The sequence below is a fragment of the Cyprinodon variegatus genome, unplaced genomic scaffold (assembly GCF_000732505.1).
Source record: "Cyprinodon variegatus isolate N-32 unplaced genomic scaffold, C_variegatus-1.0 Scaffold48, whole genome shotgun sequence".
Classification (NCBI taxonomy): Eukaryota; Metazoa; Chordata; class Actinopteri; order Cyprinodontiformes; family Cyprinodontidae; genus Cyprinodon; species Cyprinodon variegatus.
This window is the reverse complement of record NW_015150501.1, coordinates 1,886,632-1,911,894: the sequence shown is the minus strand read 5'-3', so window position 1 is coordinate 1,911,894 and position 25,263 is coordinate 1,886,632. Positions and strand designations below refer to the sequence as shown.

General features: G+C 39.1%; 1 protein-coding gene across 5 annotated transcripts in view; it reads right to left on the bottom strand.

The window, feature by feature from the left end:
- pou2f2 (POU class 2 homeobox 2) overlaps window positions 1-25,263 on the bottom strand; it is an 85,316-nt gene that overhangs the window by 44,601 nt on the left and 15,452 nt on the right. For 4 of the 5 annotated variants that reach the window (XM_015370846.1, XM_015370847.1, XM_015370852.1 and 1 more), the window contains exon 1: window positions 8,729-11,110. The exons of the other annotated variant lie outside the window; for it this stretch is intronic. In XM_015370846.1, the coding sequence (XP_015226332.1) occupies window positions 8,729-8,828 (100 nt within the window). In that variant the 5' untranslated portion in view covers window positions 8,829-11,110. Of the gene's footprint in view, window positions 1-8,728; window positions 11,111-25,263 lie in introns of those variants that run through there. 5 annotated transcript variants of the gene reach the window in all.

The following is a 25,263-nucleotide window of genomic DNA, read 5'->3' as shown; positions in this document are numbered from 1 at the left end:
ACGTCAGCTGGGGGAAACACAATTGGTAGTCTCTAAATCAGTCATCTCTTCGGATGTTGGGCATCATGCATGAAAGATTTACGTATATTTTAGCTCCAACTTACCAGGAGGATTTGAGAGAAGACTTTGTGGAAATAGTATCTGTAATAAGTTAATAAAGGTTAAGAAGCTGTGGGAGTCCAAGTCATACTGTGACTTATTGACGGTTAGCTGTTTGTGATTGGCAGCCTGTTGAGATGTCCACTCAATCCCTGATAACAGACCTTCTACCGCTGACCAAGCATCCACACGCTCTCAGAGAGAGATGCTCCAAGGGAGAGCGAAAAGAGGAATGGGAGCAAAGACCACAGAAAGGAGTATAAATCAATATCTAGAATGGAGTCAGGAGGTTTGTATGTGTTTAGTCCTGCTGATGTGTTGATTAACTGCACTGCACACACCTTCACAAATACCACACACTCTTCATCCATCCTGGTGTGTGTGTGTTCTTCAGCTGATTAAGGTCTCTGCGTCTGATTAAGTGGCCCGCTCACCCCGCTCCTGGTTAGGGTGAATGTTGGGCTTTATTTAGCTGGAAACACATTTAACAACCACACCAAGTCTGCCTGCAACGGTTCAGACCTTATCAGGCTGTTAATTCGACTCATCGAGGTCTCTGAATGATATTTTTTTAATGACATCCCGCTGTGTTTACTTCAAAGAGTCTTTGTCATGGTATGGACATTTACAGCATGGCTGTAAAGGTCACTTTCGCTGAGTAAAAGCATTCAAACTACTTGAACAGTATATGTGGGCATATATGTGAATATCTATCAATGGGATGTGGATCAATGCGTTCTTAAAAAAGAAAAAAATTGACAGTTGTGGCTTGTATCTGTGCATCCTTTTGCTACCATAACAGCTTCTGTCTGTTTTGCAATTCAAAAGACTGAAATCTTTACACATTCTTCTTAACAAAGTCATCATAGCTCAGTTTGTTTGGATGGAGACAGTTGGTACAGAGAGAATTTTCAATCTGGACTTTGACTGGGCCATTCTAGAACAGGAATAGGCTTAGATCAAAACAGCCATTGTAGGTTTTGAAGGAAATCTTTCATATTTGACTTAAATCTTTTCCAGGATTGCTCTGTTTTTAGCTCCATTCAACCTTAGAGGTTCTATTACCAGCTTCCCTGTTATGGTCGATGATAATCATTCCCACAGCATCATGGAACCACTGCCATGGTAACATGTGTAAACCCGATGTGCACTGATTATTCTCCACCAAAAGTTCAGTTATGCTTCACTACGTGTCCACTACATGGCTCGAGTTAAACACTAAGTTAAGAATTAAGCAGGTATAGTAAATGGACTGATGAATAGATTGTTCATTTTCCTTTTTTGTTTTGGTTTAACATACACAATCCTACCAAGATACACTGAAGTTTAGGCTTGTAAAATGTCAAAACACTTCTGTTAATGGCTACCGAGGGTTGAACATGTACCTTATATCCATGTGATCCCTGTGGTCCTTTGGGGAAACTTAATACCACTCAGTGCTGCTGATGAGCATAAATACATCATTAATCTCAACCAGCAAACACACAATTCCCAAGAATAAAATAAATATGCATTTAAAGCCTTCTGCTGCATGTGAACACCTGTGCAAATCCATAAGAGCTAAACATTTAATAGGATTATCTGTGATGTGACACAAATAAGACATCTTTACTAATGGTGTCATTATACACTAGCAGACAGAACCTATGTGGATTTGTCTAAAAAACAAGTAACAGGCTTAGTTCACATTGTGTATCTTAGGAGTGTAAAGTCACAGTAATTATTGTGAGGGTATGATTACATGCCCGTAATGCAACACACTGATTTTAGAAGTAAATCTGATTCTGACTTTCATGCCTGAGTCACAAACATCTACTAAACATAAACCCCGCCTGCCTTCTTTGGGTCTTGTCACATTGTCAAACTGATATAGACCAACTGATAGCCCATTAGCTGCTGAAGCACCTTGACATCAGTGTGCTACATTCAGGACTCTGCAGCTGCCTCATAAACAGCAATCTAATTCTACTACCACAGGGAGAGCAGAACGGAGCAGAGCAGAGGGAGTGAGAGGGGTTCGGGTTGTGACAGAGAGCAGAGAGTGGGAAAGAAATAGGAAAAGAAGAGTAGAGAGAGAGGGGAAGAGAGAGAGTCACAGAGGAGGAGAGAGGTAGCTTAATGCAATAAAGCATGTAGTATTGACATCTTTCTCGTGTCTATTGATTCCCCATTATGTTGCTAACAAACCCAGGTTGACATTTTGTCATTTGCAATCATGTTAACACTGCGACTTGCACGCTCCCCTTTCACAAACCAATCTATACCTGCACACACAGGTTTTGCACACGTGTTCATACTTGTGCACACTTTTTCCCTCTTTACATAGACTCAGAGTAGATGCATGCATGTCCTTATGTCTTGTAGCAAGAAAATATATTTGTTTTTTTAAGTAGAGCAAGCATAATGAGCTACAAGTGAGTGGAGATGTTCCTTCAATCAATCTGCCACATATTGACATACTGAAATATTGCTTTGTTTCCCAATTTTTAAATGAATTAAATTAAGAGATCCAATCATTTTTTGAGGAAATCTACTGTGATCAGCAGCTTGTGTTTTTAGACAAGGTTTAAGTTCGTTATTGATGCCTTAATGTTTAATCTACTTTAATTCCCCCATCTTTCTGTAGATTAATGTGTACTGCTGCATTCAAAGAATCTGCAGCCATTTTTGTTTTTGTTTTGCAGCATTTAAAAATGATAAAATTACAGATTCAGTATCTTGAAAAACCCGACTGACAGATCTTTGGAAGTGTAAAAAACATAATCTTTTATGAGTAGATTAATGATCTGAGTAAGGTTGTTTGGGTGTTAAAGAGAAAAAGTTTCCAAAACCTTTGAAAAGCTTTTGGAAGTACAGCTCAGGGGCATTACAAAAGATTAAAGAAATATCCATGGAAAATTTATATTTTTAGAAAATGTGGAGTGTATATGTCTAGAGCACAAAAAAACACTTGATGCTTTGTTGATTTTACAACAGAGCAACTTTAAATTCTTCACACTTTAGATTAGAAGAAAACTGTAACTCAGTATCAGCTAACAGAATCTTTCTTTTATCAAGATCTACTTTACAAAACTGCAAATAGAGTAGTCTTAGTAGCAGCAATCCCTTCAAATATCACTGCTTGATACCAGCAGTGAAAGAGAAACAGCAACAAAAAAAATAAGAATTTGAAATCTGAAATTTGAAGCCTTTCTAAGTGTAATCGCCCGAATGTGTGAGAAAGAGTCAGACTTGCAGGAAGCGCTGGTTAATGTTGTGTGACAGAAAGCGCATAGTGAAGATGAACTGAATCTCTGTGTATGTGTGTGAGTGTCTACTTGAGGAAAAAATGCAGTTTCCTGCCTCCTTGATGTCCCATCATATCACATCCCACCAAGCCAAACGCTGTGCGGGTAACTCGGCGGTTTCTCCTCTATGTCCCATTAAACTTTCATACGCCGGTTAATGCTGATGCCTCTTCAAACCACTTTACTACGTACACACAGGTAGTTCACACAGCGATGCCACTGACCTGTACCTTTCACAGACATGGTGCCATTAAAAATAGAACAAAACTTGGATGGGTTACAGCAGCTCTCTATCCAGGTGGAAAAGGGTCTAACACGCTTGTTTTATGGTACTGTATGTGAAGGCTTGTCTGTTTCATGATGATGTGTGTGTGTGTGTTCATGTGCTTTGTGTGTGGAGAGCCCCCACAGGGGTTGTGCATGAGTGCTTGAGGCCTGTTGTAACATAAAAGAGAATGAACACACAGGGGGGGGCGAGCGAGAAGGGTCAGGTGGGGCTGAGTCTAACACTGCCTCTGTGACCTCTGACCTCACACAAAGCTCTGACGCGGAGGAGTCAAGTAGCTGCCACCAGTCAAAGAGACAAGTTAACTGAGAGATCAAGTCAAAAGCCCAGTGACTACATGGGAAATCTGTGTGCCTTCATGTCCACTTGAAGCTTTTCTTTTTCTTTTGCTACCTCGAAATACTTTGGTGAAATGTTATCGATGCATAACTCCACAGTGTAAGAAAAGGAATACATTATTTCATTACAATGGATAATCTGAAATGCATGGCCTATATCGTATCCAGCCCCTCTGAAGCAATACTTTACAGTACTGTTCTCATTGCAGCTACAGCGCTACTTTTTTGCACATCTAGAGGCTGAACCTTTTTTTTTTTTTTTTACATTTCCTCTTTGCAAAAAGCTTAACCTCAGTAGGACTACGCAAACTCAAACACCAATTTTCAAGCAGCACATTCCCAATTTTAGTCTGTACTTTAACTAGGCCATTTTAACACCTAAGAATGTTTTGACATAAACTATTCCATTGTAGCTGACCTGTAGGAAGATGAACCTCTTCTTCAGTCTCAAATGTTTTTCAGCCTCTAAAGCTTCACGTTTATTAGCCTGCATATGGCTTAATCAATCTTCCTCTCATCTAATATGTGTCCATCCTGACCTGTATGCTGTGTTACTGTGTCTTCATGATTCCAATGTTCTTCTACAAACCTTCACGAATGGACTCTACTAACTAGGCAATATCTGAGGTGGATGGTCTCACTTTTTGGGGTTTTCAGATTATGGGGGCTAAATTCATATGAATACCACACATTTGATTTGTTTTGTTTTTATATAAGAGACACATAGATCTCTTTTTTTCTTTTTCTTATGCACAACTTTACATATAAAGTCTGTTGTAATATGATGAAATATATTACAATTTAGCAGTGATGGCTTTGAAAGCAAGCATTAAAGATAAAAAAAATCATAAAACTCTCACCAATAATATCTAAATGCACATCTTTTAAGTGTCCGATTTTTCTGTTGTATCACTGTTTCTTTGCTCCAACACATCCTCACTTTCAGCCTGTTCTTGTATTCATAATTTTGTGTCATTCACGGATTTGTGAATCGACCAAACACCCTTGCAGTGAACAACCCTGCAATTCTCAAGAAGGACATTTCAGAGTTCTGCTTTATCTAAGCAGAATAAAATCAGCATAGCATTGTGAATCACTGTCATCGCCCTCATCCAAGGAGCACCGCCGCCTGCGCACACACCCCAATCCGTTTGTCTGCTTATTCAGATGCAAGGCCGCGGCCTGGGAGGGTGCAACATTATGGCTCATCTGTGGTTTAGCCTCATCTCTTGAGCTCAAACTGAGTTTTTCCTCACCCTCCTCGTTTTTCACTATGTCATCTAACTTATTTTTACTCAATTTTCTCCTCTTACACTTCTTATTTAAACATTTGCCATTTTTCAACTCAAATTCCTCCCCCTGGGTTCCCTTGCCTCAGCCTATGCCCAACATCTGTCCCATCCCCCTTTTGGGTATGTCCCCGGAGGAATGGCAGGTTAAAAAGTCATTCCCATCCCTGTATGCCCCTTTTCTCTCTTTATCTCCATCATTTTTCCTTTGTCTCTGCCTTTACAGGGAGGTAAAGCTGGCTTTATTCAAAAGCAAACATGGCAAAGCAGATTTGGAAAAGCGTTACTGGGAAATTGTGGTTCAGGATATCTGAATTAAGTTCTGGGATCATTATTTGGTAACAGAAGCTGAAGCTGGCAGCTATTCCAACACTTGCTAACACCTCCAGTAAGATTGCATGGGCCAAATGGTCAAGCAGAAGTCAAAGATGATTTACATGGGAAAATATATTTTAGAAGCGATGCACTACCAATGACATGTGAACCTCATTCAGACCAGGGGTCCGTTTCTAGAAGTAGGTTTAAAAAAAAACTCTCTCAATTCTCTCAATTTAGAGTTGCAGATTCAAATCTGCAACTCTAAATTGAGAGAATGTTACTACGGTGACTGAAACAGATGTTGAGGAAACTCTCTTTGTGAAACGGAAAAACTCTGAGTTTTCTATATTTTAGGTTTAGAAAAGTTTTCAGTAAACCTACTTTGTGAAATGGACCCAGAACATATCTGGTGAAAAAAAAAAAAAAAAAAAAAAAAAAAAAAAAAAAAAAAAAGCATTGTAAGAGTTTAAAATGAACTTAAATGTAAAGATTTTCATAGATATTCTGTCTGATTGAAAAAATATTTTAGACTTTTTGTCATCTGTTTCATGCAGGTACTGGAGACACACAGCAGTGTACTATTATCAAACAAGTTCATTTAGTGTCTGAATATGTCAAACAGGAAGAATTACATCCATTTAGCTCTACAGAAACGTCTGCCTTCTACTTCTCCTAAAATTTGCTAAAAAGCTCATTATGATCCTAAAGCCATGCTTATTGCCTGCAGAATGTAGTTGAACTAAATAATTGGGAGAATTAATCATTTAAATAAACTGATCCAGGTGACCCTATATCTGTTGCTGAGTTTTTATAAGTTCCTGTCTTTACTTAGTTGGAGAGAATTTTGTAAATTTTTCAGTAGAAGTTAACTGTTCCATAAGGAATGGAAAAATAACTGGTCCTGATTTCTGTGTTTATGTAGCCACACTTCAGGAGTGACTTTGGGATTACCTTGAAGTTCAGGGTTTCTCAAACTTTTCTAGCTGGGCCCCTTTTGCTTTGCAAAGAATACCCTAAATGACATTTACAGCAATTGAAAAAAGGAAAAATGCAGTGAATTAAATATTGTAATAAAATAAACAAATGCCTCCTTAAAATTCCAGAACTGCCAGCTTTAAAGTGTCATTATTTTACTTGTATTTATTTTACCGTGTAACAGAATTTAACATCGCCAACAATACAGTAAAAAAAAAATATAACACTATCAAATACTCCAGGGTATCTTCCCTGCAAGAAATTCATTTGTTATTTCTATAAGACTTGTAAGAAGAGAGATGCCCGAAGGACTCTAAACTTCCCCATCAGACAGTTGCATTGACTGTGGACTTGATAAAACACATGCACCACAACAAGCAGAGGACAGGACACCTCACATCATCTCTTACCTCAAGGAACTTGGATTCTGTGAATCTCCACTTCTCCCCGTACTCTGGGACCATGATTTCCAAATGAAATGTTAAGTTGATTTTTAGAGCACTACAACAGTCAAGTCCCCTTTTCCTCCCCAGACCACATAAGTTGACGTCTCCGAGTGGCTCATACAAGGAAGAAGACAGTTCCAGTCCTGCACCATCAGTGCATGGTGCCTTTTGAACCTATGACGCCACTTTTCGTGTATCTCCCTTAAACTCCCAAACAGTTCAAGGGTTTGAATATTTATATTGCTTTAGTATTGTTTTCTCACTCTTAGACAGCTGGAGATAGGCACCAGCACCCCTTGCGCCCTAGTATTGCTAAAGTGTGACAGAAAATGGATGAATAGATGGATAACATTGTTTTCTTTTTTCCTTCCACTCAACTTTCCATAAATATGATTGAGAACCTCACGTTGGAGAGGAGCCATTTCAGTAAGTCATAATCATCAGCATTGCTTGAAATAAGTGCTTGGAATATAACACTATGAGTGTAGTAACTTTATGTATTTTTATTATAGATAAATCAACCTTTTAATGGTTTAACTCTTGCAGAAAACCTGCATAAAATATGTGCATGTGTGCAAGCAGGTTCATATCTGCCCATGCACATGCCTTCGCCAACTACTGTTAAACTATTGAGGTTCTTAATCGCCAACAAACAGGGGGACAATGAGGCAGCTGTTGCATGCCGGGAAAATAGAGCAGGCGGTTTGGACTGAGCTTACAGCCCTCTGACAGAAGCAACTTAAAAACTGAGCCCGCTCCGGATGCTCCCTCCATGCGTCCCCCTTTATTCCACATGAGCGCAGATGAAACGCAGACGGCGCCACGGCTTCTCTCCCCCCATCTCCCCCCTGACTCCGCACTCCATCCGCTACCAACCGCGCAGCAGCCAAGCCATATGGGACAGAAAGAGACGCAGTCAGTCACTCCAAGTGATGAAGTGATGATGTTGGCCAAGATGGGAGGATTTCAGGCGCGCCTTTGCAAAAATAATAAAATACAATTTTGCAATCAGCCACTGTAAATGAAGCACATGCATGTGATTTAGCAAATAAAGGAATAAAGAGGTGTAATTCTCTTCTCTCTTAGTATGGTTGCACTTCTCCGTGCACCTTGCTCTCTCCTTCTGTCTCCCCCTCTCACTTCTTCCACCGGCCCCGGAATCGATCTCCGCAGGATCAATAAGTTGGCATGAATATTCCCTGCCTGCCGAGAGTCTAGTTGGGGAGAGTCGGAGGCTCAGGCTCAGGCGCAGGCAGCGGAGGAGAGGGGAAGGACGGAGAGCGGAGGCTGGAGCCCAGAAAACCCGGAGAAAGGAGCGCATAGAGGCGGAGAGGAAACCGCACCACGGACGCTGGGGGGGTGTATGAAACAGCGGCGCATCGGACCGGACAGCAAAAAGGAGGATTTTTATTCTTTTTTATGTCGCAAGGACAAATAGGCGCCGATTCAAACAAAAGATGCACAGGAATCTGGCTTTAAAGAAAGAGGAGACCGGGGGAAGTGCGTGTGTAAAGTGGGTGTGCGCGCGCCGACAGCTCCACCAGCTCTGCAAGCGCATCGGGGCGGGTCTGCAAGGCTGGCCGACATGGAGGATGTGTATAACACACGGAGGATAAGAAGAAGGATATAAACAATAATAAAAATATATATATATCAACGTAAATAAAATAAATAAATAAAACTGTCTTACCGGAGTTGGAGCGGAGAGCCAGAGGGGACTTGAGACGCCAGGCGCTGAGGTCAGGGGTAGCTCTCTGAAAGACGAACGGCACCGGCAAAGGAACAAACATGATCTTCTTCCTCCTGCCTTTCCTTTGGATGCAAATAATCTGACACAAGCTGGTTGACAAGCCTTGTCCTCCTCAGATGCTTCTGGCTCTTTTCTGACAGACAGCTTTGGGGCAATATTTGGTTTGTAGAGCTCACAACATTCGCCGTTAGGTGTGTGCACATGTAGCCTCAGTTGCGCACTTTTTATGTACACGTGTGATGCATTAGAGTTTTGCTGTACCCTAAATGTGCATAGAGCATATTTATATTTCTACTCATAGAAACATAGGATGGTCCCTTGAGTAAGCAACACGCAGACGGATGATAGAGGAGCTTCAAGAAAAGTTCTGCTAGAATTAAAGCTTAGAATAAACACTGATGCGCTTTTCCCCTCTACCTTCTCATTGTTAAAGCGTTCTCCTTTAGTAAACATATAGTTTATTTTATACTCTTATTTCTCTGCAGATTCTGTAGGAATGCATGAGAACAGTCGCTGAGCCTATTCTTATGGAGTCCCCTCTTTGGTATTCGCTTTTGCAGCTTAAAACCACCCCAGGATATTAGATAAAGACTGCTAGAAAAAAAAAGCTAAATTATCCAGATGTGTGCATTTTAAATGGAGGCTCTAGTATAGCCTATATATCTGCTGTTCAGCTGCTCATTAGTCGTCTACATTCATCCAGTACGCACAACGCATCGGATCGTGCATTCAACACAACTTGGTTCTTAAATCTAATAACAAATAAATGAATACAAGTTGTAAATAAAATGGGGAAACAAACAAACAAACAGTCAGAGAAGACGGCAGCGAGCGCGCATGGCACCGACGCTCCTCCTCCTTCGCTCTCTGTCACAAGCCAGTAATTAAAACGCAATCAATCGATGGATAAATAAATAAACATCTAAATAAATAAACGTTCAAACCGGACAGCTTCAATGAATAAAAGAAATAAATAATGGGAAAAAATTATGATGAAATAAACACAAGACGGCGTCGCTATACTAATATCCGATGGTGCCGCGTCTTATCGGAACACTTGCCTATATCTCCGTCCATCCGTCTGTGTGTCTTTGTTTTTTTGTTTTTGTTTTTAAGTCTCTCTTTCTCTATTTCTTTCAAATTTGTGTCTGTTTCTTTTTGTCCCCCTCCTGTAATAATATGGGAACCCCCAGATAGCTCACTCGACCCGGCTCCCCTCCAGGATTGTAGCGATCTGCCACCAGGCTGGCCGCAACATTCAGGCGCTACAACTCACACATCACCACCCCCATCCCTCCCTCCTTCAATCCCTCCCTCCTCCTGCCTCCTACCCCTCCCTTCCACCTCTCTCTCGTTTTCACTACCGCTGCAAAAGGTATCCTGTATTGATTTTTGTGCACCGCCACCATCACCCCCCCTCCTCCTCCTCTTAATAATACCGACTATAATGATGCCAGCGGTGATCAGTGCATTACTGTTTGGACTCCTTGGGAAGGGATAAAAGTCCCAATAAGAAGCACCTGCACAGCTAATATCTGTCAGGATATATGGCTTGCTCATAATGAATTTATGGCATCACTGTTGTCCAGAACCGACCCATAGCACCATCAAACTAAGGCTGCTGCAGCCAATAGAGGGCCTACCAAAACACTTGACTTCTGATGAATGAAAATGTTGGGAGTCACAACCTGCTGCTGGTCATTTTCACCATTTTGCTGTTACCCAGGGAAGCATTAAAAGGTGGTAGGGGCAGTGGAGTGGGGGGGCATGACTTTAAGATTAAAATAAATAGCTTATATTTCAACTGCATCATGTTCAGATATACTTGGACCCCAATTACAGGAATAAATGAAGTCAGTGAGTCTGAATTGAGATGTTTAATATAACAATAAAAACATCCAGTTCCTCTCTGTCACTTCTATAAGATATTGAAACGCAACAGGAATAGTAACTGAAGAATCCAACAGAGAGAAATGAGAAGATAGGAGATTATTTCTTAGAGAATGTAGGAGGAATGGCAGGGAAATCAGAAGAGCTAATCTCATGGAATGAGGAGCAGCTGTGAGAGAGAAGGAGGGTGCATGGAGGGAGACTAATTAACAGAAACACTGATTCTAGGAGCCCACTGGAAATATTTAAGAAGTAAGAGAAACAACTCTTAATTAGTAAGAACATAAAAACTAAGAAGTTAAACATAAAATGCTTTTTTGACAAGGATGCACCTAAAAACTATGAGCATAAAGAAATGAACAGCAAAATCACACAACAGAATGTAGCCAGCTGTTTTCAAGCCTATAAACAGGGAAATTCTGAAAAAAATCTGAAAAAAAAAAAAAATAGATTTTTAATGTGCAGTCAATAGGGAGATGGCATTCATGTCATGCTTGTCATTTTTACAATAATTTGTCACCATAAGTGAATAAAAAAAAGGTTAAGAACAAAGCAACTGAACTTCAGTTCTCCAGCTGAAGACTTTTACACATTTCAAAAGATCTTTACCAGCAGTCACCAAGTCCTGTTTCCTTGTATTTAAACCTCCTTTGGTTCTACCATGTCCTGAATGACAGAATTTATAGCAGAACATCAAATACCTAACTACAAAAACAATAGACTGTTGTAATTCATTATATTACATTAATTCATAATATGTTGGTATAATTAAAGAAACAAATTAATGTGTTTTTTAGCTTTACTCTTTATTAAGCAGAGATTATTTTTTTATATGGCAAAATAAGATATAAATTTAGCTGCTCAGCTTTAGTATTCCCTAGAATATGTATATATTGTGATGCTTCCAAGCACCAGAGGGCAACAAATGGCTTCCAATGTGATCCGTACGAGTATTCTATGTGGGTCAAAAGGCACTAGTGTTTTTATATATATATAAATATATGCTGCCACGGTCTAAGAAAAAAATAAAAAGGATTTTACGATGTTTACAGTTCATGGGTTTGAAATGTTTAATTCATGAAATAAATTGAATAACAAAAGGACAAAATGGTAAAGGATTGGTATGAAATGGGGTTATGAAACATGACTGGTTAATGAACTATCACTCTGTAGGATTGAAGATTGTTTTCATTAAAACAGTACTAACAAAATGTATTTCTTTCCTAAGAGGATGGGTATAACTCCGTTCTTTTGGGTCTTGGTTTCAAACTGTGCGGTAATGTACTCTAATATTGGTCTGTAATTTAAACGCATGCAGCTAGAAAAAGGACAATGTTGCATTCACAGAAAATAGAGAGAAGCAAAGGGAAATAATACTGCAAATACGAAATCAGATGAAAACACACAAATCATGCTAACACTATACAAGAAATATGATATATACAAATGTTGCAAGTAGTAAAAATATCTTCATTGGAAGAAAAGCTGCAAACTGGCTCTGAATAACTGAAGTGCTCCAGACCACTAGGGGGAGATGTCACAAACTCAAATGGGGCTAGACTTTTGGCATAAAGGGGATACTCAGAAAGACTGTGTAAAAAAAATTCAAGTGAAAAAGAACCTTTTCATTCCTCTCTCCAACTTCCCGTTTATCATTTTGCTTATTGACTGGTTATTGATTTACAGGGTAATGTCTATCAGTTGTAGGGGTTGATGATCGTCTCCCCTTAATGTTGGTTTACAACTCTTCCAACTTTCCTAAGTCAATTCCCTGCTTGCAGCATTTTCCCCTTGCATAGGTTTAGTGTGTTTGACTAGCATCCTTTATGTGTTTGCAGCACATCTCCACTTTGATGCTCTCTATTTTCTCTGAATACCACATTTTCCCTTTGCACTATTTTTCTTTGCATTTCTTGTGTGTGTTTGTGTATTTTTATTGTATTTGAAAGTCTAACCTTTATCTTACATACTCTTCTTTGTAGTACTTGTGTTTGCTGCATACTTGCGTATTCGCAGCGCATTTGCACCTCTTTTGGCTCCTGTACATCAAATAAAAAATTCAAAAATTCAAATCACACTTTGAAACCATCAATATATTCTTTATCTCTACTGATTAATACAGTAAACGCATTAAAAAGACTGTTTTCTCTGGATGCCTTGATAATAGAGTAACCATGCGCTGCCCCTCCTCCACCTGTTACTATGTAACGTTTGTCAACTGGCTGATACTATTTTACTCTATTCTTTTTGAAAAAAAAGGCAGACATACAGTAACTCATTCAAATAATTTACAGTAGTGGTATTTAAACAAAACAACAGCCACTCATCACTGTAATGCTGTTTTAAAACTATAGTTGGGACTATTTGAAACAAATTTTTATTCGGGTATAAAAAATGTCCAGGAATCTAACCTCAGCTAAATGCATGCACCCCGATTTGTTAACATTTTTGGCAAGGCTACAGGGGTTGATAGCCTTACTAATTAACAATCTATGATCAGCTTATATTGCATTTTTTTAACACATCAAAAAAGTTTTAACACGGAAAATTACTAACTGCAAAATATAGCAGATGTTTATTTTGTAAATATCCTAACTAAATAAAAAAAACTGTATTTGAATGTCAAAGATAATGTTTTTTTTATAGAACACAGATAATAATTGACATGTTGCAGTAATTTCCCAATAATTTATATTATGATTATTATTTTAAGCACAAGTAAATAAACACATTACAGTAAATTTATCAATTTTTTTTATTTATGCTTACATGATTGCACATTTACCTGAAAGTGTGAGAAAGTGATATTTTCACTCAAGGTTATAATGAATCCATATATCCTACAACAAAGTTTGTCGAACTTAAAATTTGAAAGGATTTTAAATTCCTAAATCTAGCTTTATTTAAAAGTGGATATAACAGAAATTTTTAGTTGCAATTATAAAGAGACAAATTAATAATCTTGAGTGAACAGCCAGAGTTTAATCTTATTGGATTATTTATACTGCTTTGCAGTCACATTCCCTGCATACCATTGCTGCAACTTATCAATGAATAAATGAAATATTTCTATGTGCGATTGTAACCAAAGATGATAAAAAGACCTCCCTTTTACTTACTTGACTAAATATGCATTAAAAAGCTGTTTTGTCCAGAGATGAGTCATCAAGTAAGCCAGAAAAAAGTCTAATCAATGTATTTACATCTATTCAGAGACTGAATCATACTAAGTGAATGGGTGTTGGTCATTTAGCTAATACTCAGTTTATTTTTGCTTTCAGTTGCTTGAATTTTTAAACAATTCATTATTATTCACCATTATTCTTAGCATTAAAAAAATCATCACTTGATATTTTCTATTAAGATTGATGCTGAGGCATCTGTTCAAGTACCAACATAAATGGTTTGTGATTGTAAAAAAATATGTACACTAAATGTTTAGATGAGATTTGAGCAGGTTTAATGCTATTTATCTCTATCATTAAAGGAAATTCATTAATCAAAGATACACAGCATGCAAATGTGTAAATTGGCTACATTGGTAGGAAGTGGTTCATTCACAGCATGCAATGGATTAAACGATAACACATGGTCACAAAACGGTTTGCAAACTTGATTGACTGATAAAAAAATGAGGTGCAAGTAAAGTATACTGTGCAATATAGTCATTTTAATTGTTTGCCTGTTTGTAAACAATGCATCTGGAGGGATTAAATCAAAACACACCAATAATCCAATTTATTATGGCGCTTTCTATTTATACTTTGAAGTTATATTTCCCAGTTGGAAATATAAAAAGAGCATCAAATGAAGTCTGAATGGCAGGTCATGCCTTTAAGAGCATATAACATGTAGTAAAAGCTGCTTCTTTAAATCATTTTTAAGAACGTTACTTTCTGAATGCATAAAATGGAAATATATAACTTATCAAGTTTGCAGACCTCTTGCTGGTCTTTTTGTTCTACAACTAGAACCTGTTCCTTTCAGGGAATACGTCATTCTGAGCTCTGACTTCAGAGACGATTGGTACGGGACGGTTGTGGTCCTGTTTGTGGTTCTGATGTGTTAGATGGAGAAGTGGTCCTGAAAGAATTTTTGCTCAGAGCATCAAACAATCTCGGCCTGCCTTGCTCTTAGCCACATTAAATCCTCCTAAAATAATGAGGTTGGGTTTTTAGGCTAACCAGGACAATCACAGATCCTAGCTTTTATAGCAAATTAGCGTATGCAAAAGCAAAATCACAAAAGACTGGTTGGATTTACTGATTTAAATGTCCTCTTCTGAATAATATATTTTGCAACCTAGTTTGACTTAAACTGTTGTTTATGTCCATGTGTGATAAAGAGCTGACTGATCCAGATCATGAAGCTTAGGGAGAGAGCTGTGGAGACATGATAGGAAACACTGAGATCTCTGAGGAAAATATAATTGAAATCTATATGGCAATTAATAAATGAAAGATTAATACGAACATGTAATGCTTTCCTAATGTTCCAGACTTGAAAAACTCACCTGACAAAGCTGTTTCACATATTGCTTTAGAGTGAACTATATAAATCTGATAAGTGCATGAAAAACTCCCAAGGTTGCATTTTGAATGACTATTTACGATGCACCCAGGTTACAAGTCCAATCACTATCTGGCCTTTTTGTCCCTCGATACTTCCCCTCTGTCCCTGGCCTCCCCTTGCTTCCTGTGCAGTGGCGTGTTACATGCTTGTCAATTACAGGCCAGCATCAGTCAACACCAGGCCCTTACACACCAGATTATTGTCAATATAGATTTTTAAATAGAAAAATCTATACCCTAAACATCACAGTCAATGCAGGCGAATCAATAGGAATGAGCCTGCTCTTGCTCCTGCCTCTGCTCGGCCTTACAGCCTCACCCACCCACCCTTCCATCCTTCCATAATCAGGACTGTGTGTATTTGTACCTGCAGGTGATTAGACATGCTTCAAGTTGAGACTGGACACGTGCATTGAGTTATTTGCTTCTCATCGCCATGTTCCTCGTTCACTCAGTCATCAACCGACAGCCTAATTGCCAAGAAATGTGAGCGGCACACTAATCTGGTGTGCTCTTAATTATGAAAAATGCCTCATCCCCTGCAGAAGACAACCTGGTTTTATTGTCCTTCTCCCTCCGCTTCACACATGACAGATGACATCCGCAGGTGCAGCGAAGAAGAGGAGGGAGAGAGGAGTAATGAAAAGGTAGGAGAAGAGGAGAGGTGAGTCAAGACGAGGAGAAAGAAAGAAGGGAGAAGTGACTAGTTGTCCTTCAAAGACCCCCTTCTCTCCACAAAGGGAGCCATGCGCGCCCCCTTTCCCTCCTCCCTGCACTCCTTCCAGACAAAAGCAATTATTTCTTGTAGAATGTAGTGTGGCTGTGCGCGTCTGTGGAAGAGAGGGATGGAGGGAGGGTGTGTGAGATTGAAGGAGGGGAAAATAAGATGGTGTTGGAAAGGGGTGAGGAAGCTGAGGAGGTGAGGAGGAGAATTGGGTGTGGGGGGGGTGCTAACAGCATCCACCCATTTGTCCTCCACATACTCTTCTTGCCAAACTCTTCTTTTTCCTCCACCTGACAGGGAAAACTGCCAGCCAGGTAATCTCCCAGATATGAAAACCTTTTTGAAACACCTGCAACGGTTTTGGGTATAGATTGATAAACCTGGGCTTGATTTTTAATTCTCAGTTTAAGCTGCTGTCGCTCATCATGTTCCACTGCGCTGTGGAGTTTGACAAGTCTAAAAGCCCAACACAAAGGCTGATACCTGATGATGACACCCGTCTGTAGCCTCACATTCAGTCCATCTGTCCGTCTCAAACCCAGGACACAAATTTCAGCCCTCGCGGTGAGCTTCTCGCCTGCTGCCTATAGGGCCCCCGCAGCGAGTCGGTCTGAACACTTTAAGTCCCCTGGGACGTCCAGGGAGGACTCCCCTGAGGTGGGGTAGGAGGGGTCGCCATGGCCAATAACCCCCACTGGACTGCTCTTACTGACTGTCCTGCCTCTTCTCCCACTCTCCTTCCAGTCCATACAGACCCATAATATCTGCTTCCATTGTTTACTATTCTGTATTTCTTTTTTAACAAAAAACGTGTCTCATTGTGTCTTTTTTTTTCTTCTTTGTGTTGTTATGCTTCTATTCTTTTCAGAGATACAGTAATGGATAAAATATTGAACAGTGGATACTCACAGTTAAAGCTTAGAGAATGAAGACAATTTTTGTAGCTTTGGTGCAAAATCAAATCATTTATCAAAGAAAATCAGAAGATAAGGATCCAAACTTGGCACGCTTTATTCATATATATTATTTATATATATATATATATGAGCATAAAATGCTGCATTTGAAACAGGCAGTTTATGTTTTATATGCTGCCTTTCTATGTAGCATTACATTACTCTAATTTGTAATAAACCACAGTGTAAATATAAAAGCATAAACTTATTGAATTCACTATCTTACTGTTTAAAATGTTAGTCATCAATGCCGTATTTTGTTGGGAATTTTATATAAAAATTACATCTTGATCCGATATTATGACAGAACAGTTCAGAATACTAAGTATTTAACTTTTATGTTTTCACTTGATCTTTGTTATAGCTGATCTCCTGATTAACATCTGTCTGTCTGTGGTAGTCATTCTAAACCTAATTCTGTAAAAAAAAATGCTAAAAAATAAAAGTGTTGTTTTTTTCCTCTTGGATTATTATCTGTTCAGATGTATTTAAACACATGGTGTTCCATACGACAAACAGCAATTTGTAAATTTCCTCACCCCGACATGTCTTCAACGTCACATACATGCTGTAGGTCTGGACGTTGCATGAAATATTTATCCAATCAAAAGGAAACACATATATCCTAAGGCCACACATTAGTCATGAGCGGGGCCATCCATTATCATTTTGTTTATTGCACTCTTGGTAATCGCTCTTTTTATGCATTTTTGAATGATTGATGTGCCTGCTTTGAATAATTAACATCAGTTTTATAGCAAATGGTAAAGATGAAAGAAAAGGGAAAAGAGAAAATTAATTCAATAAAAAAAATGTATGTATGTGTGTGTGTTCTTATACAATCGCTGCTCTGTAGCGTGTGTTCGCATCCATGTCATGGTCACTGTTAAATGGTGATGTCACAATGACAAATGAGCTGGTTGAATTAAATTCTCACTCATCAATAACAGCTTTGGTCAGGAATCAATAGCAGGCCAACGGTGGCGTTTCTGGCTCTGTCAGCGACCTAACAAGGCCCCCTATTAAGAAGGACGCGGCCGCCCTCCGTCCCGTCTCATCTCCACATGGCTGCAAGAATCTTTCAACGTGTTCTTCTCATATCCTCTCTGCACCACCACACCAATAACACGGAGTGCAAAAATGTAATATTCATAGAAAACCACATTCTGACATGATGTATAGATTTGTCCAGATAATATGGATATGATGCATGGGCTTTTATGAGCTTCAGTTGTTGCTTTCTCAGCTTGGGTGTATGTGGGCAGGTAAGTGTTGTTTGTGTATCTCGGTAGGTGATGGTGTGTGGGTTGGTGCAAGGTTTCGGCAGGCTTTGGATCCCTCACTACCACCACCAAACTGCAGAGTTCAAATCCAACTGAGATGCAATCAATTTCCAGAAAACACACACAAACAGGAGCGGAAAAGAGCAGGAGTTCTGCGAGTTAGCCGGCGGATGTAAGTATGACGATGTCAATGCCGGTTCACAGTCACACAAAAAAAGTACCACATACCCAGCAGAAAAGATAAGACTGGTAGTGAGATACAGAGCCAGAAAATGCAGCCCATATCTCCCACCTGCATACCTCCACGGTCCACTCCCTCTTTCCTTTGGCAAACAGGCATCTGATCCAACTAAAGCCCTTGTTCTTTTTGTATTCCTTGTCTTCTTTATGAGTTTTTATTAACTTTGCCTCCATCTCTCTGTCAGCACCCCCCAATAATCAATGCTGATATATTGCCAATATCCAGCTCGGTCCCTCGTGCCATCTTTCACAGAGGCTCTGTTATTGGGGGAGATTGGCCCAATAATAATGATATTTATAATAGATATTTATTATCTGGGTTTGTGGCAGCTCTGCAGATGCACCCTGCTGAAGACCTCACACACACGCATGCACACAGGAGAGAACACACAGTCTCTCTGGGAGTCTTTAATTTACACTGGTAATATCAGGCGATTATTCCCCACATAGATAGTGCAGGGTTATCGGGCCGGAGCCGCTCTATGCATTCAGCCGGCATTACAGAGTCCTCTGGCTGTGTGAGAGTCCATGAAGAGCGGCAGGCTCACCTACCGGCACCGGGCAATGTTTAGGAGCTGAGGGAGTTTTTTTTTTTTTTTTTTTTAGAGGGAGGGGGGGTCAAGATTCAAGCAGCACTTGGTCAAAAGGAGGTGATGCAGGAGAGAGGGGACAGGACAATCTGGCCTCTCGCCCTCCCTAATCCACATCACCCGCCCTCCTCTCTCTCCAACCACCCCCCCCCACCCCTCCTGTAGCCATGGCCCCAGACGGTAATCCACCCCAGTGCTCCTCATCCTTTCATGTATTGATTTCCTCTCCTGCACCACGGTTACATGTCGCACCCACGTCATTGGGCCTGCTTCTTTCTACTAGCCCCCTCCCCTCTCTGCCTCACCCCTTTACCTCTCCCTCGCCCCATCTACCACCTCCATCAGCACCAACAGCAGCAGCTCCCTTACCAACAACAACAACTAAAGGTGTAGGAGGTATGTGTGGTGGGGCAAAAAAAGAGGGCAGATAAAGCACATTGCAGTATTTCAGTAAAGCAACCAGCATTTTACAGGGACAGAAACAAACAGGAGAGGATGGAGAGAGAAATGACGGGAGGACAGAGAAAGAAAAAAATGCCCCTAAGGGGGGGGTTGCAGAGGATATTGTGGAAATTATCAGAGTGCGACACATGCTGGAAGTGCATGGCGAGAGATTTATTTCGAATTTGTCACTGGCAGTGAAATTCATCATCGGGTATGAACAAATCTGCTCTAATTGAAGGGGCACGTTTTAGATGAAAAAAAGGAGCCAAGGTACAGAAAGGTTAAAAAAAAGCTTAAATTAAGGAGACTGACTGAGCAAAAAAAATTATCAGAAAACAACAACTGTTTAAATTATAAATATACACACTATAATCTTCAAAAATAAAAATCCTTTGTTTATTTTTATTGATTAATTGTATGCATACTGCCTTCATACAAATGATGGAAAAGCTGACTTTATTTCTAGAATATAGAATAAGTTATTTACATAAATTGAAATAAATCAAATTCAGGACAATTGCATAGGGCTAAAAATCCATACAAATATATTTCATTTTTTTTGGGGTGCAAAATTGCTGGAAAATGAGATAATTGACACACATAAGGTTCAGACTTAAACAATAAATAAAATCCAAAACTCACCATCAAATGGAGAGAAAGCTGCAATATGTTACATTCAAGCAGCACTTACAGCTGCTCTGTTACTCTGATATAAAAAACAAATAATTTCACCATCCAACATAATCTAATTCAACTTTTACCTCATTATTAACTGTGAGCATTTCCAAAGCTTTAATGCTTTGCAAAAGCTTGATTCTTTTCTAATTCTTTTATGTTAAAACTACAAAGCTTTAATGCTGCGTTTCAAACAGGGTTAAACAGGCAGATGCATTACTGAGAAGGGGAAAAATACTTCAACCAGAAAAAAATGGTCTTGTCACAGATTTGAATTATATTTTCTTTTTTGCTACTTAGACACCCATCATGTCTACTCTATAGAGTTAAAGAATACCCCTTAACATGATGCTGCTCCCACTGTGTGTTATGCTTGGAATCTTCAGAATGTTAGCAACCTTTCAAACATAGAGCTTTGCATGCTAGCCAAAAAGTTTCCTTTACCATGTCATGAGGAGTGTAGAATCAAAGATCTGATCTCCATAGTTTCAGTCACCTGAGCTTTGGGTTCTCTGCAGCTGCTCCAGATTCACCAACGATATCTTGGCTACATTTCTAATTAGTGCTCTATTCTGTTTCTTAGGGCAGTTTGCCACGTCTTGTTAAATTTGAAGTTCTGCTATACTGTTACAGATGATGGACTAATTAGCTCTCTGTCAGATCTTTAAAGCTTGAGATATTGTTTTCATGTTTTTTAAATTAAATTTTTTTTTAAACTTCTCCATAACTTAGCTGTCTGCTGGCTTCCTTAGCCTTTGTTAATGTTCTCTAACAAACATCTAAGGCAGGGGTCAACGTTTTCCAGGCCAAGGACTCCATACTGATGGCGAGATGGAGCAGGAACCGCCTAATTTTATATATTGTATGAAATTGTGTTATATCAAACTGGTCCTATAGTCACTCTATTACATAGGGAGTCATGGAACAAAAGCAATTTCGCCCTGGGATAATTAAAGTATTTCTGATTCTGATTTCTTGTTGATGGGACAGGTGTTGAAACGGTGTCCAGCTTGAAAGAGCTCCTGTGTGTCGCTGAATGTGTGCATTGATGACTGAAAGACATCTTCTGCCTTCATTTATCTGTTTACTACAGTGTGTTGAATTCATTTTAATTTGTATTTAAAGACATTTCAATTAGTGGAAAAAAATGCAGGGGGGAATATTAAAAAAAAAAGTCTAATCAGCCAAAACGTTCTCGACCCCGATGCAGTACCTCCATTGCCCCCCAACGGGTTGCAGACCCCCTGTTGAAGACCTGCGCTCTAAGATCTTCATGTAACATCTTGGTTTATACTGAGATGGTTTTATGGATTTTATGTAAGGATAAAATTAAATATTACATCATATAAATAAAGAAAAACTAGGCATATTTTTTATTTCGTTTCACAGTAAGTGGTTCTTGATTTGATCAGTCATTTTTAAAAAGCTCAATATAACACACAGAGTTTGTGTTTTGTGCCTCTACTGCAATGTTTCCAACATTTTCAAACAAAACAAAACAGCAACTTAGATTCACACCTTTTATATCAAATATTGATTAAGGTTACTATTAGTACAACATTAATACAAACTGTTCTGCTCAGGTTTGGCTTCGTATTCATCATTACCTGAGTGCTCGGTAGGTGCATGTAAACTAAAATGCATGTACTATTCAACATGGAGGGATGTCGCTTCTGGTACTGCAGGTCAAAGGTCATTTTTGAGTTTCAGTTGAGCTTGTGAGACCTAAGAATGTGTGCGTTTGTGTATGTGCATGAGCTCGGAGGGACATCTGTGAGTGCTGCTGAGTCTGTCCGAGGGAGCGGTCATTTTGACCGACCGTCGGTCTGTCTGTGCATCATTATATCAGAAATGGCAATCACAGGCGAGCAGAGCAGCATATATCCTTAATGCATCCATTAGTTTGTAAACCAGCTGTGTGTGTATGTGAGTGTTGGACAGCATGTGCTGTCAGGTCAGGCCTATCATCAGAGCAAACAAAAGCCCCATCACTACAAGCAAACAGCTCAGCCCTGTGGATGCATTTTAAACACTTTATCTAACATTGTTTATTTGCACAACCCTGAAGTCTATCAGCTGTAATGCAAAGTTGCTCCTAAAATGTAAATGTTTAAAGTTAACGCAATCCATCGATCTTGTCTACACTATGATGATTAAAGGTTTGTTTAAATAAAAATAATCTTTTAAAAAAGACTCAAACCTAAAATCCGAGCAGAGCGTAGCTTCTTCTCTGATAGCTGCAAAGAGATTAAAGTTTTTCTAGCATTGCTGACAATGGTTTCTTTCCCTCTTTTTGCCTTTATGAAAGCACTTATCTTAAGTGGATCCACACAGAGTAAAGTGTAATTCAACAGAGTAATGGCACATACAGTCCATATATTGTGCATCATGCAAGCCCCTTAATCCACAAACAGAATCAAAAAAGCAGCAAATGACTCCAGAAAAGGTTAGCACAATTCCGTCAAGTACAGAGGATATATAGAAAATGCTAGGTCTGAATGTGAGCCTCAACACTTAAGTCAAGAAAAGGTCAAACGCAGACATACACCCTGTGAAAAAAAATATACAAACAGATGATAAAAACACACATAAAAGTTCCTGTGCACATACAGAATTCAACGTTTGGCTGAGCCCCGATGCACACACGTACCGTCGAGATTGCAAGTGTGCACGCCCACACATGCACGGACTCGGATTCAGCCAATTAGGCACACCACCTTCTGAGAAACACCAGTGGGCATGTAAGATTCAGAGTCTCGCAGGCTCTAAAACCCTAACACAGTCATAAGCCAGAAATAACACACGCACACACACTCACACACGGGCGTATCCAGCAGGCTCTGCAGACCATGTGAAATAGCAAGGCAAAGACAAAACACTCCATTCCATCTCTGACATTTCCAATATCTGTCTATCCCTTATAAACCTCTGTTCACTCATAAAGTGTCTCATTCTTCAAAGATGAACATGTTCCATCCAGTCGGCTGCCAGCTTACCGACAGGCAGCGCTCCGTGATGCTTGTTACCTCTACAAAAATATTGATTCTCTAAATGTGACGGAGGAGAAAAATCAGATGCATTTATGATAAATTAGCTTAGAAACTCAGCATGGCATCAGAGACTTGAAAAGTGTTTTTATTCTCCCAGTTCATTACATTGGAACAACCAAACTTGGACCAACTCTGAGTGGAGCAGAAATGTGATGTAGATTAAAATCATAAATTGTTTTCACATTTGTTTTATTTTATTTTGAATGAATGTAAATAAGCATTGTATGCATTACTCTGATATCCCTAAATAAAATCCTGCCAAATATTTTCAGATGTCCTCTGATTATTGAATAGAGTACATAAATGTGTAGTTTAATCCTATGAGAAATGTGGTTGTTCTGTGAAGGCCTCAGAGGTTTGTTAGAGGATATTAGAGGACAAACATAATCATGAGGACCAAGAAACAAACAGAAAGGCCAAAAACAAAGTGTGTAGAAGTTTCAAAACAGGGTTAGGTTGTAAAACAGCATAATAAGGCTTTTATTATCAAAGAGAAGTCAATTAAATTCATCATTTTAAAGTGGAAATAATAAAGGATGGAGAAAGTGAAGGAGGCCGTGCAGCTAAACCAGCGGTGTCCAGCCTAAGGCCTAGGGGCTATTTGGGGCCCTCTGAACAGATTAGTGCGCCCCCCCACATATATTAACTGATCACATTGGAGGAATCATTTTTCAAGAGAAATTATTTGTGTGACAAATGAATTTTCTTCAAAAGCCTTTGTTACAAAAACTTAAACTTGACCTATTTAGCAATTATTTAGTGTCCCGTAACCAGTTATTTTTGGGAAAGAAAGACATAAACTGAATACAACCACCACTAGCTCCAAAATTAATTAAAAGAAAATTTAGTTTTTTTAATATTATAATGTAATTTAAAAAAATCTTTTCAATGTTTTGAATCTGATTCCATCCTTACAAAATACAGACTTTTGTTCTTGTTATAAATAAATAGTATGTTAAGTTCTTTATTGGAAAGAAAAAAGAAACTAACTTTACTTTTTTTTTTGGTTAATTTTTGTGGCCCATGGGTGCTTTTAACTTCATGTTTTGGACACTTTGGACACCACAAAGCAGTAGAGCATAGGATCAATCAGTGAAGCAGCAAAAAGGTAGAGTAGCAGCCATTCATATTCGCTCTTCCCAGTGAAACGTCAGCCAAATGGCAGCCTTTCCTTTATGACTCCCAGCCAAATCCCCTCCAACTTCCAGCCGCTGGCCTTCTCCTGGGCATGCATTTTGTTTTACTCTGACTCCAACCTTTCACTGAATTACAGGGTCTGACCAGGAGATAACGCTTCTCTTTAGATCTTAATGTCCACAAATCATGACAGAAAGAATATTTTAGTACTAGATTGATATTTAAAAAGGAATTGTAGAGGACCAGCCAAGGAACCATTAAGGAAAGTGAGGACATTTTGAATAGCTACTATTGTAAGTCTAGAGAGGCGAGAGGCTGCAGAGATCATTAGTCTATACTATTCAAATCTGACCTTTTACAGAAGAGAGGTAAAAAAAAAAAAAGCTTTTGGTTAAAAGAGCCATTAGAGGTTCTGTGTGCAGTTTCCCACAAACCTTAAAGGAGGCAAAGCAAATGTATTAAAGAAGGTTCTCTGGTCAAATGAGACTAGAAATAAAATTTCAAGCACAAATCTAAAACTTTATGACATGCAGCATCATGCAGTGAGGTTTGCTTCCTTCAGCAGGAACAGGACAGCTTGGCACAGTTGGCAGGGAGATGATTTAAAAACAGGACAGAACTGTTAGAAGATCTGTGAGAGGCTGCAAACAAAAACCCTAAAAACTAAGTAGAGTGAGCAAAAGGATTAGATCCTGATCTGTTTATTATCTCTATTGTAGCTTGGATGTTAAAGTTCGGATTGAGCTCGATCTAAATTTATGAATGCCTGAACTTACAGATTTATTATCGTAAAAGAAAAACTTGTATCATTTTACAGCTACATTTGAGGTTAAAACCAATAAAAAACTATAAAGTTTATGATTTTCTACAATTCTACTCATGCATTTACTGTCAGCCTTCTTCTGTGCTGCAGCG